At 60.2% G+C, this 16,004-nt stretch overlaps 2 protein-coding genes across 3 annotated transcripts; both read left to right on the top strand.

Moving 5' to 3' along the window:
* The first annotated feature begins 1,365 nt into the window (after positions 1–1,365).
* On the top strand, positions 1,366–6,786 carry CACTIN (cactin, spliceosome C complex subunit). 2 transcript variants are annotated; one of them, XM_071728119.1, is made up of 10 exons: positions 1,366–1,653; positions 2,158–2,647; positions 3,170–3,265; positions 3,684–3,829; positions 3,915–4,077; positions 4,209–4,326; positions 4,552–4,744; positions 5,081–5,203; positions 5,356–5,624; positions 6,097–6,786. In XM_071728119.1, exons 1-10 carry the CDS (start codon positions 1,511–1,513, stop codon positions 6,585–6,587), a joined length of 2,232 nt encoding a protein of 743 aa, XP_071584220.1. In that variant the 5' UTR covers positions 1,366–1,510; the 3' UTR covers positions 6,588–6,786. The 2 variants fall into 2 exon arrangements, with proteins under 2 accessions (XP_071584220.1, XP_071584221.1); XM_071728120.1 differs by having other exon boundaries at positions 1,391–1,653; positions 5,841–6,786.
* A 2,769-nt stretch (positions 6,787–9,555) lies between these two features.
* On the top strand, positions 9,556–15,963 carry TBXA2R (thromboxane A2 receptor). The gene is made up of 3 exons (XM_071727550.1): positions 9,556–9,759; positions 14,182–15,080; positions 15,489–15,963. Exons 2-3 carry the CDS (start codon positions 14,265–14,267, stop codon positions 15,744–15,746), a joined length of 1,074 nt encoding a protein of 357 aa, XP_071583651.1. The 5' UTR covers positions 9,556–9,759; positions 14,182–14,264; the 3' UTR covers positions 15,747–15,963.
* The last annotated feature ends 41 nt before the right edge of the window (positions 15,964–16,004 follow it).

Here is a 16,004-nt window from a genome sequence, read left to right as displayed (position 1 = left end):
TCAGAGGAAGGCAGGACTAAGTTGTGCCTATGAGAAGGAGCACTGACCTTTTTTGGTGGAAGGCAACCAACACCAGTCCTTGGACTGAATGTCCTTCCAGCTGTATTTCCAGCTCATCCGGGATGGAAGTTGCCCACACTTTCAGGGCCCTTGTCAAGGCTTTCTCTAGTGATCTGGCCGGTCACTGGTGAGTGCTGTGCTGTATCCCTGCTCTCTTGCTAAAAACCTTTCTTTTACTCTGAGATCTGAGCAGAGCAGCCCTGTGAGTCAGCCAGTTCCCATGTAGCTCTGTTCTCCTTTATTGCCATCATCCCCACTGGGGTTCCCAGCTGTGTGGGACATGCCCCGAACCTTGCCTGGTGCTGAGGCTGCTGGTGAGCTTTCAGTTCAGGCTCTTGGGTTTGAGAAGTGAAAACTGGCATCTCTCTGTGCTTGTCATCAAGCTGTAAAGGCTCTGCCCATTGCAGGCACATATAGAGCAGAACAGGTGTGTAGGGAAGCCAAGGAGCTGGTACAGAGAGCCCTGGATGCTCACACCAAGGGTCCAACTCGTGGCTGCTGTTGTCCCTGCAGAGAGCAGCTCAGCCACAGGTGCTGAAATTGCACCTGGGGGAAGCTTTTGTGTGAAGCCAGAATGCTGATAGGTGTTGGTCCAGGGCCGGCACAGGAACAGTGGAGTTTGCATGGGCTCCTGAAGCAGGGCACAGCCCAGCACTCGCCCTTCTCTCATTCCGAGCCACTCTTGTGCTCCAGCTCCTTCAGAAAAGGACAAGGTGAAAGCCACGGCTCAGGCGTACCGGGTCATGTCTGATTTTTCTTTCTGCTGATGTCTACATTAGACTCAAGTATGTTCTATCGGATGTTCATATCCCCACTCATTTCCCGTGGCCACTCTCCGTGCACCATGTAATGAATGTATGTGAGTACAGGTGTGTGGGGGCTGGCAGCCCAAATGCGGTTCCAACCCATAGGTGTTGTCACGTTTCTCTCTCTTTTTTTTTTTTTTTTTTCGGGGGGGGGGGGAAAGCGGGTGGGAGGGGGCTAAGTCATGATGGCATTTTTTTCTTGTTCTTGGTTGTTTTGGTTTTTTTCTCCTCTCCCTCTTTCGGGGGGACCTTTTTCCAGAGAACTGTAACTCGATGCTATCTGTCCTCGGCTCTGTGATAAAGCAAACCGTAGTCTGTGCTGTGCTCACCCCGGACGGCTCTGCCTCCTCTCTCTTGCGCTCGCGACCGGGCCTGGAACCACGTTTTGGGGGGGAGGGAAAAAAAAAAAAAAAAAAAAAAAAAGGAGAAGAAGAAAAAAGAAAAAAGAAAAAAGTGAAGGGGAGGGGCGAGCATGGGAAGGCCGCGCTCCGCCTCCCGCGGGGGCCTCACTCGGAGCTGCCCCGGCAGCGCCTGCTCCAGGCCCGTTACTGCGCGGAGCGGCTGAAGCCCCCGGCGCCGTCGGCCGGGGCCGGGCCGGGCCGGGCTCAGGTTCCGTTCGGGCGCTGCGGGTGCTGCCGAGGCCCATGGGCTCGGGGTCGCGCAGCCCGGCACGGCGGCGGAGGTCCCGCTCGTCTCGGCGAGAGCGGGGCCGGGAGCGCTCCCGCAGCCGGGAGAAGCGGCGGCGGCGGAGCCGGAGCGGGGGGTGGCGCCGGGAGCCCAGCTCGGGGTAAGCGGGGAGCGGGCCCAGAGCGGCCGGGCCGCGGGTGACGTGGGAGTGGGTCCGGTGGAGTGGGCAGCCGGGCCTCGGCGTGCTGGGAACAGGGGGCAGTGGTCCCGCTGTGGTCTGGCGGGCCGAGCCAGGTCCCGGTGTCCAGGCGGGAGGGGAAGGCCCCGGGGAGAGGCCGCGTCGGGGCCGGGTCGGGTCGGGCAGTCTCGCTGTGCCACGGAGCAGCCGCAGGCCCGGACAGGGCTCAGGGGAGGGCGGAGCAGGCCCGGGCTGAGGGGTGTTGTGATATCGCTGTTTGTGACACCAAACCCGCGCGTGTAGAGCTTTTTTGGGGAGTACAGAGGCCGCCTCGAAAGCGCCTTCGAGTTTCCCCGGCCCTGCCGGTAGCTGTGGCCGCGTCTCGGTGCCCCCTGCCCGCAGCCGGGAAACGCCTGGAGTGCCCGTTTGCCAATGCGGAACCAGTGAGCACCTCCTAGCTGAAACACAGCTTTCCCCTCACCCCAGCTCCAGCTCTGGCGATGAGAGGGAGAAATGGAAGAAGAAGAAAAGCAAAAGCAGGGACCAGCACCATAAGAGCCAGAAAAAACACTACTCACGGTCCCGGGGCTGCTCCTCCAGCTCGAGCTCGGGGCGTGAGGAAGGCAAGAGGAGAGCTCGGAGCAGAGAGTGGCGGAGTAAGAGAGATGGTTCCAAATCTTCGGTGTCCTCTGTCAGCTCTCCTTCCCCACCGCCCTCCCGGGACAGGGAGGAGACAGGGCAGCAGCTGAGCCTCCAGGAGCGCTTGAGGCTGAAGGAGGAGAAGAAGAAGCACTCTGCACTCATGAAAGCCTTGGAGACACCCGAGGAGAAGCGGGCTCGCCGGCTGGCCAAGAAGGAGGCCAAGGAGAGGAAGAAGCGGGAGAAGATGGGATGGGGAGAGGAGTACATGGGTTACACCAACACTGACAATCCCTTTGGGGACAACAACCTGCTGGGCACCTTCATCTGGAGCAAGGTGAGCTCTCCTCTACACCACGTTGTATCAGGCTGCTAGAAGGAGATTGTGCCCCTGCAGCTGCTATGGAACTGGACAGAGGAGCAATGGGGTGTCGGGAGAGGTGATGTTTGGTAGGGGAAGGAACATCTGTAACATGAAAGGCAGCAAAGTGCTTGTCTAGGGCAGCAACTGGGTTTTTCTGACAAGCCCAGTGGGGTTTTACCCCTTTTGTTCTGAAGACAGGGATGTGGGATGAGGAGATGGTTAAGGTGCAGGAGAGGGACCCAGACCTGCTGGGAGCTGAGTGCTGGGCAGTATTTACAGCTGTGTTCATGCCCTACCAGGTCAGGTGGCCTCCCTGAGCTGAGCCTGAGTTTTGCTGAGGTGCTTCTGTAGTATTTGGGGGATTTTTGGGACCTTCAATAGGATCAGAGCTTACTATAGCAGCAGAAGCAGGTGGATATGGTGGCATTTGATGGCTGATGAGAGACTGTAGAGACTGCTGGGTTTCATGCCTTCCCTGGATCACTCTGTTTTCAGGCTCTGGAAAAGAAAGGGATCAGCCACCTAGATGAGAAAGACCTGAAGGAGAGGAACAAGCGAATCCAAGAGGACAATCGGCTGGAGTTGCAGAAGGTGGGATCAAATGTCCTCTTCCCTCTCACCATCAGAGGGAGAACCCTATGGACAGCCCAGTTCTCCCAGTCATCTCAAACTTCCCTTGTTTGTCTCACTGGAGGTTCCTGTAGGACTGGGGGGGACAGTATACTAACTTTCCAGGGTGAGGAGAATTCTGTCATGGGGCTGAATCTAGCTCAGCAGGTGCTGAGAGGGACAAGTGCCATATCAACAGCACTGAGGCACTCAACTGTGCCCATGTCCCCTGTCCTCGAGTGGGCTGGCAGTGAGCAGCCTGGCACACCCTGGTTCTTCTCCCGTGTGGCTCTTGGCTCCCTGGAGCTAATCACAGGAGCTGAAGCAGCTCTGAGTAGGAGTTACAGCTGTGTCCTGCGTGGCTGCCCCATTCCTGGTGCTCTCACATCTCTCTCCCCAGGTGAAACAGTTGCGCCTGGAGCGGGAGCGGGAGAAGGCCATGCGTGAGCAGGAGCTGGAGATGCTGCAGCGGGAGAAAGAGGCAGAGCACTTCAAAACCTGGGAGGAGCAGGAGGACAACTTCCACCTGCAGCAGGCCAAGCTGCGGTAGGGATGTGGCTTCACAGGGAGGGGCCTGCCCAGGGAGCAGAGGATGGCAGACACCCCTCACTGTCCTTCCCTTCTCACCCAGGTCTAAGATACGGATTCGGGATGGCAGGGCGAAACCCATTGACCTTCTGGCCAAGTACATCAGTGCTGAGGATGATGATCTGGCTGTGGAGATGCACGAGCCCTACACCTTCCTGAACGGCCTGACTGTCTCTGACATGGAGGATCTGGTGGAGGACATCCAGGTGCCAGCTCTGCTGCTCCTGTGCCAGGGCTGGCTGAGAGGCAGCAGCTCAAGGCTTCCCTGTCTCAGCTCTGTTCCCCTGCCCATCATGTAGAGCAGGTGCCTGATGTCCTGCTTGCCTCTGGCCTGCAGGTTTACATGGAGCTGGAGCAAGGGAAGAATGTGGACTTCTGGAGGGACATGACCATCATCACAGAGGATGAGATAGCCAAGCTCCGCAAACTGGAGGCCTCTGGGAAAGGAGGACCAGGTGAGCAGGAGGGCAGAGCCTGCTATGGTGTCAAGGGAAGTATGAGCAGTGGAGAAAGCAGGTGTAGGATCTGTGAGTGGGCTCGGGCTCAAAGGGGTTCTCCGGGGTCTTCTGGGTGAGGAGTGCTCCCGGGGCCCAGCCTTCTGCTCTCAGTGCAGCCCAGGAGAGCCTGGGTGAAGGTAAACTGAGCACTTGGGGACTGAGTGACCACCTTTGTCTGTTCAGGGGAGCGTCGTGATGGCGTCAATGCCTCCGTCAGCTCAGACGTGCAGTCTGTGTTCAAGGGGAAGACGTACAACCAGCTGCAAGTGCTGTACCAGGGCATCGAGAGCAAGATCCGGGCAGGAGGACCCAACCTTGACATTGGGTACTGGGAGAGCCTGCTGCAGCAGCTGAAGGCTTACATGGCTCGGGCCAGGTGAGAGCAGAGACCATCCCCTGACCAGGGCTGTGGAAAGGGGCAGGGCAGACCCTGCCATGAGCAGAACTGGGGATACAACCCCGAAGTCAACATTGGAGAGGATTTATATCCTTTCCAAGGTGGTTGGTTCTCCCAAGAGGGAAGAAGGGATGAACATTCAGTCCCTTCTCCAGCATCAATGTCTTGAAGAGAGGTCTCCAAGAGAGAACTTGAACTGGAGGGTTATTCAGGTCAAAACTGTACAAAACCCAGCCCAATGTGGTGGGTGTCACTGGGCTGTGTGAGCAGAAAATGGTTCTGCTGTCTGGGAGCTGATGGCTCATCTCTTTGCAGGCTGCGGGAGCGGCACCAAGATGTGCTGCGGCAGAAGCTGTACAAGCTGAAGCAGGAGCAGGGTGTGGAGAGTGAACCTCTCTTCCCCATCATCAAGCAGGAGCCCACTTCCCCCAGTGACAGGTATATAGCCCTTTTCTTGGGGAGAGCAGCCATCCAGGCCTCTCTTGGGAGCACTTGGGACAGAAAATCAGCTTGGTGCTCCTGTCTTTCCATAGACACACTTCAGGTAAACAGAGAACAAGGGTACCATCCCTCTTCTCTCTTCCTGGTAGGCTCGATCCAGAGGAAAGCATTGTGGCACAGCCAGGGCCATCCTCTGAGCCAGAGGCTGAGCAGGATGCAGAGACCAAAGGAGAGGCAGAGGGGGAAGCTGTGCTGATGGAGGAGGACCTGATCCAGCAGAGCCTGGATGACTACGATGCGGGGAAGTACAGCCCCCGGCTGCTGGGCACCAATGAGCTGCCCTTCGATGCCCACGTGCTGGAGGCTGAGGAGGACACGCATCGGCTGCTGCTCCTGCGGCAGCAGCTCCAGGTCACAGGTAGGAGCCCCACAGGCAGGCCCTGTGCCCACCAGCCTCACAGCCAGCCTGGCACAGAGGGCTGTGCTTTGGGGCACAGGGCAGGAATAGGACACTGCCTGTAGAAAAGGGATATGGACCACACATCCAGGGCTGGCCTGGCTGAGGGATGTGCCTGGGCAGCCAGGGCCCTGACAAGCAAAGAGATGGGGTTCAGACCACTGGTGTTCCCTGCAGGTACCTGCATCAGGTCCTTCCCCACTCCCAGCTGCATCACCAAGCTGCTTGGGCTGTGGACAAGTGGGAGGTGTTTTGGATGAGTTTCCAAGCACAACCCAGCCTGGTGCCCACCCAGAGTTTGCAGTGCACCCTCCACATCTCCATGTCCAGCTCCATATCCCCTGCCCAGCATCTGCTGCTGCTTCCCTCTGCAGTCTCCTCGCAGCCCGGGCCTGGCTGGTACTGCAGGAGCTGATGTCACTTCTCACTGCAGGTGATGCCACTGAAAGCACCGATGACATCTTCTTCCGTAAGGCCAAGGAGGGCATGGGTGCAGATGAGGCACAGTTCAGTGTGGAAATGCCCCTCACGGGCAAGGCCTATCTCTGGGCTGACAAGTACCGGCCCCGCAAGCCCCGCTTCTTCAACCGGGTGCACACAGGCTTCGAGTGGAACAAGTACAACCAGACCCACTACGACTTCGACAACCCTCCCCCCAAGATCGTGCAGGGCTACAAGTTCAACATCTTCTACCCCGACCTCATCGACAAGCGCTCAACCCCTGAGTACTTCCTGGAGGCCTGCCAGGACAACAAGGACTTTGCCATCCTGCGCTTCCACGCTGGGCCGCCTTACGAGGACATTGCCTTCAAAATCGTCAACCGCGAGTGGGAGTATTCCCACCGCCACGGCTTCCGCTGCCAGTTTGCCAACGGGATCTTTCAGCTCTGGTTCCACTTCAAGCGGTACCGTTACCGTAGATGACGGGCTGCTTAGCTCCCCTTCTGGACCCTGGCACAAGGGATGAGAGGGATGACCCTCTCATCCCCCCTCACAGACACTGTCCCATGGATGTGCCCATGGCCTGGCCCAGCACAGGGCCTATTTCTGAGCATTATCCCTGTTCTTGTTTTTATCCTGAGGGACCCTGAGACTTTGGTACAAATAAATAGGGGTTGTTTAAGCTGTGCCATCCTGTGCATGGGCTTCCCACACTGCTCCATGCCCTGTCATTCTCCTGTACATCATGACCAACCAGCAGCACACTGGGCCAGCGCTGGCAGCAAACCCTGCTTCTCTGGGGGTTGGGTTCTGCATGGGGCGGGTGTCCTCTGGAACCCCATCCCCACGTGCTGTCAGCTCCATCTTCTTCCTTTGCCTTTTCCAGTGCCATGTCTTCCCTCCTTCCAGTCCCACACCCTGCCAGCCTCAGCACCAGACCTGCCCGTCCCGGAATCTCCCCTCTTGCAACCCCTTCTTCCCTGGTGCTGCCTCAGCTCCGGCCAGCCCCATTCTTGGCAAGTTTTACCTGGGAGCATTGGCACCTCCCCGACCCCGGCTGCGGGGCAGAAGGGTTCACTGGCTGCCAGGCGGCTGGCTCTGGCGGGGAGGAGCAGGAGCTGTGAGACCGGGATGTTTCCTTACAGGGGAAAATCCGGTTTGCATGGCCCACAGTGCCTCCCACTGGTTGCCTGAGCTTCCGTATCGCTGTCCTGGGCCTGCGCTCTTCAGCCCCCTGGTGCTGAGATGGGGGAGGTCCTAAGGAGCTTCGAGTGACGTTCAGTGGCTTTTGGGGAGCATTTCAGGGCCGAGCTAGGACTCGCTGATGTCGGTCCTTCCGGGTGGTGGCCATGGGGCAGAGGCACCCTTGCCTGTGCCCCAACAGCCCCATCCCCAATAGCTCCAGAACCAGCAGGGGGTCAGGCTCTGCCGAAGACGGGTTGGGGAAATGCTGGTGCCTCCCTCTCAGCCACGAACTGTCACACAAGGTTTTTTCCTCCCTGCTGGCCCTGCAGCATCCTGCCTCCTGGTCCAGCCCCATGGCCGGGGGGGGTCTGGGGCTGCCCAGGTCCCCTCACAACACAGCAGAGCCAACCCTGCTGGGGGGTAACATCCTGGCTTTGGGGGCTGCCCCATGGTCACAATATTCCCCCAGAGCTCAGAAGGGTCCCCTGTCCTGCTGCTCTCCTCCCCGCTGGCAGGGTCCCGCAACTGCCACAGCTCTCCTGGGGGTGCCAGGGCTCAGCCTGCTGCGGGAGGGGACAGGGGACACGCCAGCCACTTCATTTCCGCACACCCTCGTCCCCTCCCTGCCCTGGCAGACGTCCCCGGGCTGTCGGCTGCACCCGGATGCATCCCCCGGCCTCTTCTTCCTGTGCATTTTCTAAAGCCCTCGAGCGGCTGCTGGGGACAGGGTCTGGGGGCCCGGGTGCACTGCAGGAAGCGTTTGAAGGCTGGGCCAGGGATGGAAACAAGGGAAAAAAAAACAAAAAAACCCCAGAACCCTAAAGCCAGTGGTTGGTTGGGTGCCCTCCCTGCTGAAGGGGATGAGCCCCCCTGTCCAGTGCCCCTCTCCCTCCTGGGCACACACAGATGGGGGAGGAGTCCCACTAAATCGTCCCACTGTGTCACCACCCTGGACGGGGTCCATGTCCCCTACCAGGACAAAGGCAGTGAGCAGCCTTTTCCTCACACACCTGACTTGCAGCCCTGGACAGAGCCACTGACCAGGCAGAAGAGCCCACACCCTTGCACTGAGCCTCGGCACCCACCCTGGCTGGTCCAGGGGCTGCATCCAGCCAGAGCCCAGATGATTTTCTCTTCTCTGCACCTCCCCTGCATTTTTGGGTGACCCAGTTCCATTCCTCTGCCACATGGTTCTCCCTGGTGCAGCCCCAGGCTGGGTGTGGAAGGCAGAGCTCCTTTCCACTGATGGAGGCTGCAGCAGCAGCTTGGATGTGTTTATGTTAGGGTGGTGGCAGGTCAGTGAGGAGATGCTCCCAGTACTGCTGTGCCCACATCCTCTGCGTGCACAGCTGCACCAGGGTGGCAGGAGGGTTGGCACACCATGGCAGCATCAAGGCCCAGCAGCAGATGCTGAGCTAGGTTCTGCTCTGGCTCCTTGCACGTTCCCCATGGCAGTATCAGCCACATTCCTGCTCCAACTGTCACCCTCCTCCCAGGCTTTTGTTGTGCCACTCTTTGCTCCACACCAAGAGGTCGAGGGATGGGGTCTGCAGCCTGGCAGTGCCAAGGTGCTGGCAGGAAAACCTCCCAGTCAGGAGTCAACCTCCTTGGAGCATCTCTGGGCTGCTCACAGAACACAGGGTGGGGTGACGGGTGCACAGGACACCCCAGCATCACCCATGGGCTCACGGGGTGATTTTCCAATGCTTCAGAGTTGGAAGCACCAGTGGTCCCGGGGCTTGCTGCAGGGGACAGTGGAGATGTCCCCACCCCAGGCTGGAGGACATGCCCCACTCCATGCCCAATGCAGCTGTGCCATGAGCTGTGCCATGGACCATGTGGCTCCCATAGGGACAACAGCAGTGGCAGCTCAGCTGGACTGACAACCCCCCGTCCAGACACAGGAATCCTGCTGGGGTAAACAAGTGAGTAACCCAGATAAGACTCAGCCCCGCTAATTATAGCCGGGCTGGCAGGGTTGGGGTGCCTCAGCACCAGCCCCTTCCCACAGCCATGAAGGGACAGATGAGCCCAGAGCATGCAGCCCCCTGTTCCACCCATGAGTGCTGGCACAGTCAAGGCAACTTCATGCTCTGGGTGCCAAGCTGGAGGGCTCAGCACCGGACAATGCGGGGGCTTTAGGGCACAGCCGGTGCCTCCCGACCAAGGTGGGAGGTGGGGGATGGGGGAAAGGGGGGTCGGAGAGCCCCGTGCGGAGCCGGGAGGGCAACCGGCGCGGGGCCCCATCCGGACCCTCTCCCGAGGGCGTGGGGCGGGGCCGGGGGGAGCGCTGCGAGACCGGCCCTTCCCCTCCCCTGCGCCGGGGATGGGCTGAGCCAGGCTGAGTCGGGCTGAGCTGAGCTGAGCCGAGCCGAGCCGAGCCGAGCCGGGCTGGGTTGGGCTGGGCTAAGTTGAACCAGGCTGAGAGGAGCTGAGCCGAGCCAGGATCGGCCGCCCTCGGGGCGTCCAGGTAGGGCCGGGATCAGCAAGGGAGGGAGGGGCGGATGGAGGGTCTGGGGGGCTCATGGACGAGGGAGTTGGGGAGGGGGGGTGGGGAGCCGCGAGAGGGGCTAAGAAGGACAGAGACCCACAGGGTTGGGACGGACTTTCGGAGAGTAATGGACAGAGAGCAGAGCTGAGGTGGACGGATGGAGCGGCTGGGATGGACGGACAAACTGCAGAGCTGGGACGGAGGGAGGAAGGGAAGGAAGGAGCTGTGAGGAGCCTTGGGGACTGTGGGGCTCTGCGGGGGTCGGGGGACCGTTCGGGGCTGTGGGGATGTGTATGGGGGGGGGCGGGGTTTAGCCGCCCGGTTTGCCCAGAGACCCGAAGAGCTAGTGAGGTTCTGGGCGGGAGAGAGGGTGGGGGAAGCAGTGACCCCCATGGGGAGGGGGGGACGAAGCCGTGGTGACTCTCTCCCTCCCCGGCTGTCTGTCCCCGGTGTTGGCTGCCCGGGGCTGTCAGGTCTCGGGTCCCCCCCCCAGGCCCCAGGATATGCTTTTGGGGCTCCCCCCGCCGGGGCGGGTCCTGCAGCAGCCCCCAACCACCCCCCCTCTCGCTGCCCTCCCGGCAAAGTGCCGACGACTGTTCCGCGCTGATGGGAAGGGCTGAGGAGGGAAAAGGACCGGGAAAGGAAAGGGGCGGGAAAAGAAAGGGGCAGGAAAGGGGCTATTTCGGGAGACCGGAGTGGGCGGCCGAAGCGGGGGGGTTCCTTTTGTACCGCCCCCCCAGTCTGTCCCCTCGGCCCTCGGCGCTGCTCGGCCCTGATCCGGCAGGGCGATCCCCATTCCGCCATCTCCCGCTCTGGGATCTCAGGAGAGGCTGGGACCAGAAGGGACAGGGACTGACCGTCCTCGAGACAGCCCGAGGGCGTGCGGGTTGGGGACCTCAGCCACGGGTCACAGCGGGGACAGATGAGGACAGCCACTGTACCCGGCAGGGACCATCCCTGCTGGTGTGGCGTTGATTCACATGAATGTCCTGAGTGTCCTCTGCTGTAGACAAGGCCAGCTCTCACGCAGCAGGTCCCTTTGATGGCAGTAAGTCCAGGGAGGGACGTGGGACCCTGGCAGGCCCCTTCCCCTCCGACGTGCATGTGGCCTTGAGCTGAGCTGCTGCCCAGAGAGCCCCAGGCCGGGAGAGGACATTGGCAGTGAGATCATGTCCATCCCTGGCAGGGACAGCTGTGCCCAACAGTGTCCCATGGGACCACCTGCACAAAGGACATCAGGCTGGAGAGGCAGAAGGGACACTGCAGAGAAAGTCCTTGTCCCTTCAGGATGGGACTGTCCCCAGCAGGGTCAAGCCAGCAAAGAAGAGGGACTGGACCCAGGAGGGAGAAATGCAAACACCCTGCAGCATCTTTTGCACAACCACCCTGCACCAAGTACCATGTCCTGAGTGGCAGAGCCCAAGCCCAGGGGACACAAGGGGCTCAGGGGGAGTGTTGTGGAATCCAACTGATGCCCAGTTTGGGTTCCCTTTGCAGACATGTGCTCCCCCACTGCCCAGCAAACTTCCTTTCCCAGCCTCCCTCCAACCCTACCAGCCCTGTGCCCAGCCCTGCCTAAAGAAACTATGGGAAGCAACAGGCTGGGCAGGCGGCAGCAGAGCTGATAAGGAACAACCTCCTGCGCTCCCCATTTGCCTTTTGCCTTTCCCTTGATAACCTCGGATGTGGGCAGTGCAGGAAGCAGTGCCGGGCAGCACAGGGAGCATCTGCAACCTCTGGGCTTGAGTGGTGCCAAGAACCCCATTATTGCCCACAGCCTTCAGTAGCCTGGGCCTGAGACAGCTTCTCTCCTTCTCCTGGGATTTTCCTCCAGCACCATGCACCTTTACTCACAGCCAAACCCTTGCTCCCACAGAACCTCCTGGGGAAGAGTTTTGCCAAATCCAGTGACCCCAAACCTGAGCTCTTGGGTTTGATGGGGACGGGCGGTGAGCTCAGGGTCTCTCCAGCAGGACCTGCTGTCCCCCAAGCACAACTCCCTGTGGTTGGGGAAGATGGGGAGTGGGGACCCCCCCACATAAGCCCCTTCCTGTAAGTGCCTCTAGTTTGCTTTGGCATATGCAGGGTTCCTCTCACTCCCAGCCATGCTGGCACTAAATGGTCCCTCTTTAATATTTGATTCCCTCTAAGTGATGCAAGGTCCCTGGCTGCAGCAGCTCTGTGCAGGGCAGCACCCAGCTTCTTGCCCCACAGAACCCACCCTGAGGCAGAACCTCCCCATGTCCCAGCTCTGCTGTCAGCCAGCACTGGATGAGGGTCCAGGTTGCAGTTGCACTGGGGCAGGAAGGGATGTGGGTGATGGGCAGTTGGGGTGTGTGGTGTGGAACTGCCCGAGCTGGTGTGTTCCTGTGCAGCCATGGTGCCACCACAGGTTGATCCCTCCTGCAGACACTGTGGGGAGAAGAGACTCATCCAGCCAAGAGCATCCCATGGCCATAGGTCCGTGGGTGAGGGGGCAGCAGGACAGTGGGTCCTGATCCCACGCTGGAGTAAGGGTGGACAGATGTTTGGGGACAGTGCCCTGAGAGTGAGGGCAGGCATGTGGCCTGGGACAGTCAGAGCAGGACCCCCAAGCCTTGGGATCTCCAAACCATGGGACTCCTGTGCTGTGGGATCCCTGAGCTACAGGACTTCCAATCCCTGGCACCCACCTGGCATCACCGTGGGGCCAGGGGGATGGAATTTTCCAGTTCCCATGGAGGGGAAACCCAGGGGACATGGGAAAATCTGGTGGTTCCTCAGTTACCTGGAATCATCACACCAAGTCCTGACCACACTTCTCAAGGGGACTGATGCCTCCAGGGCTGCCACTGCCATCCCTCAGGGACTGAAGTAAGCAAACAGCAGCAACTTTTCACTCTTGTCTCATGGAAAAAGCCAGACTGGCCTCACACTGCAGCAGTGAATCACCACCACATTCTGCCAGCTGCCCACACCAGGATGGGGATGGGAACAGGGTTGGGGACATGTCCCTGCCACCTCCTCCAGTCCCCTCCCCACTGCACAGAATCTGTGAGGCTGGGGACAGAGCTGAGGATGAGGACGGGGGTGCTGCCATGGTGGATGGGTGCTGGCACCCTCAGCCGCCCTGGCTGTGGCCCAGAGGAGGGTGTTGCAATGCCTGGCCCCAACCCAAGCCCAGCGCATGCTGCGGTTTGCACGGCAGCTCGTGGGGCCATCCTTGTGCTGGGGGCCATAAAGGGGATGGGGGTGCCAGGCTGTGAGACATGGACTGGGTCCAGATGCAGGACCCGCTCTGAGGCTTGGTGCCTATCAGGGCTGGCTTGGGGTTTGATATGGGGACAGAGGGCAGGTGGCAGTGCCAGGAGGCAGGGGCACCAGGACCCCCAGCACTGCAGGAATCATAGTGGGGGCTTGGGAGAGGCAGTGGGTCAGGATGCAGCCAGGCATCCCACAGGAGCCACCAGGCCATGGACAGTGTCAGCCAGCAGTGTGGGAACAAGGCAGATGGAGTGACATACCCACAGCCTGGAGAAATGGGTCCCAGGAGAGGTCTAGTCCTGGGGGGTCTGGTCCCTGTAGGTGGGTCTGGTCCCCACTGTTGCCTCTGCCCCATCCCTATCACCCCATTTGCAGCCTGGGCTCATTAGTGATGGTATCAGTGGCCCTCAAGCTTCCCAGAAGTTGGATGCTTCCTGGCTCCAAGTCTCAGCTCAGCCAGTGTGGCATTGACCGGGCTGACCATGGCTGCAGCAGTCCTCATGTACACTGACAGCCCCTGGGCCATCACCCTGGTGACAAACTCTTGGGTCCAGCTCCAGTAGGGCTGTGAGTGAGAATGGGGACATCACAAGTGTGAGCCCATGTCCCATGGCTGTGGGTTGATCATGGTGCCATGGCTCCAGGAGTGGCCATCCCATCCTGTGCCTCAGTTTCCCCACCATGGTGTGGTAGTGGGGCCTCTGCCAATAGAGGCAGGAGCGTGGATGGGAATATGCAGGGATGGGGTGTCAGGGCAAGGCTCAGCACAGCTGCACTGTGCCTTCATCCCCTGTCCTTCAGAGCAGGTCCTCCTGCCACTACAGAGGGCAGATGTCTGTCCCCAGGAGTATCTGGCCATGTCTGTGTGGCTGCAGGGAGCTGGTGCTGACAGCTAAGCTGTTGGTGCTGTGTTTCTCCAAACACTCTGCATTACAGCCTCATGGCAACAGCCCCATGCAGCTCATAGCCAGGGACAGCTAATCCCAGCCAGCTGTGGGGCTGGGGCCCTCCACACCCAGCCTGTGCTGTGGTCCCAGTGTGTGCTCCCCACAGCCCGTGGGCTGCTCCTCATGCCCCCTGTTCACAGGCTTGGAGTGGGTGAGGGGTGGGTTTGGCCATGGGGAACTGGCCCTGAACCTCCCTCCTTGTCCCCCACAGGGATCAGTGCTGGCCCTGGTGGGGTGGGACACACGCCATGGAGCTCAGCCAGCAGGGAGCCTGAAGCTGTCGGGAGGAGCAGGATGGGGTTGGGGGGAGACATGAAGCCCCCCAACAGCAGCACAAGTGGCCGGCCGGACGTGTGCTTCGGGGTGTTCAACGCCAGTGGCAATGCTCAGAACAGCATCACTTCACCCTGGTTCTCCACTGCCTTTGGCCTCATCGGCCTCTGCTCCAACCTCTTCGCCCTCTGTGTCCTGCTCAGCTCCTCCCGCAAGCTGTCCAGCCGGGCCCGCTCCTCCTTCCTCATCTTCCTCAGCGGGCTGGTGGTCACGGACTTCATGGGGCTGCTGGTGACAGCCTCGGTCATTATCCCCTACCACTTCATCAAGTTCACCTGGACTGAGGTGGACCCTGGCTGCCACCTCTGCAATTTCCTTGGTTTCTCCATGGTCTTCTTTGGGCAGTGCCCACTGCTGCTGGGGGCTACCATGGCTGGTGAGAGGTTCTTCGGCATCAACCACCCCTTCTCCCGCTCCACCAACATCTCCAAGCACCGTGCCTGGTCCATCGTGGGGCTGGTGTGGGGCTTCTCCTGCCTGCTGGGGCTGCTGCCAGTGCTGGGGCTGGGGCGGTATACACTGCAGTATCCCGGATCCTGGTGCTTCCTCACCCTCCTGCCTGACACCGGCAATGTCATCTTCTGCCTGCTCTTTGCCCTGCTGGGCATCTTCTGTGTGCTGCTCTCATTCATCTTCAACACAATCAGTGTGGTGACCCTCTGCCGCGTCTACCATGACCGCGAGTCAGTACAGCGGCGCCGGGACAGCGAGGTGGAGATGATGGTGCAGCTTGTGGGTATCATGATCATTGCCACCATCTGCTGGATGCCACTCCTGGTGAGGGCTTTGGTCTTGGTGTGCTCCTCCCTCCCCCTCTCCCTGCTTCTAGTGAGGCCTCAGGTCTTGTTAATCCCCCAGCTCCAAGTCCTCTATGGGTCTTGGTGTCACTCCTCGTGAGGTCCCAGGTCTGGGTGTGTTACCCACCTCTCCATGTCCCTCCTGGTCATGCCCTGAGTGTCCTCCCACCACCCTTCTTCAGCCTGAGCTGGCAGCTGGGTGCTGGGTTTTGGGCAGGCAGAGCAGGTGTTTCCTGGCAGCAGATACCCCATCCCAACCTGGTACCTCTGCCCCACAGGCTCAACGAGCATCTTGACTCTCATCATCTCCCCCCACCCCAAGGGCAGCTCATGTGCTCTGCTTGCCCCGCCCCGCTGACTCCTAGTCCCCTTTCTGTCCCTCCCCCAGATCTTCATTGTCCAGATGGTCCTGCAGCAGCTGCCGGCCAGTGGCCACATCCAGATGTTGCCCATGGAGACACAGAAGATGCTGCTCATCTACATCCGCATGGTCACCTGGAATCAGATCCTGGACCCTTGGGTCTACATCCTCTTCCGACGGGCGGTGCTGCACCGCATCTACCCCAGTCTGCGTCCTCGCCCCTCCATCCTCTCCCTCAATCCCTCCCTGCATCGCAAGCTCACTGCCGGCTCTGTCCTGCAGTAACGGCTCCAGGGAACAGGCAGCGAGCTCAGGGGTGGGGGAAAGACAAAACACCAAACCCCCAACCCACCGTGTTAATTGATTGCCCCCATCACCTGCCCGAGCACCCACCCTCTCCCCCCCCCTGCCCTGAGCCTGGTACCTACGGGGGTGGCAGAGGGCACAGAGCTGCTCCCCTGTCCCCATCTGTCCCTTCCCCCAATAAAACGCAGCTTGTGCAGCTCTCCGTGCCTGCACACAGGGGGATAATGGGGGCCTCCA

The sequence above is a fragment of the Heliangelus exortis genome, chromosome 28 (genome assembly GCF_036169615.1).
Source record: "Heliangelus exortis chromosome 28, bHelExo1.hap1, whole genome shotgun sequence".
Taxonomy (NCBI): domain Eukaryota; kingdom Metazoa; phylum Chordata; class Aves; order Apodiformes; family Trochilidae; genus Heliangelus; species Heliangelus exortis.
The sequence above is the reverse complement of the archived record's forward strand: the minus strand, read 5'-3'. Positions and strand labels throughout refer to the sequence as shown.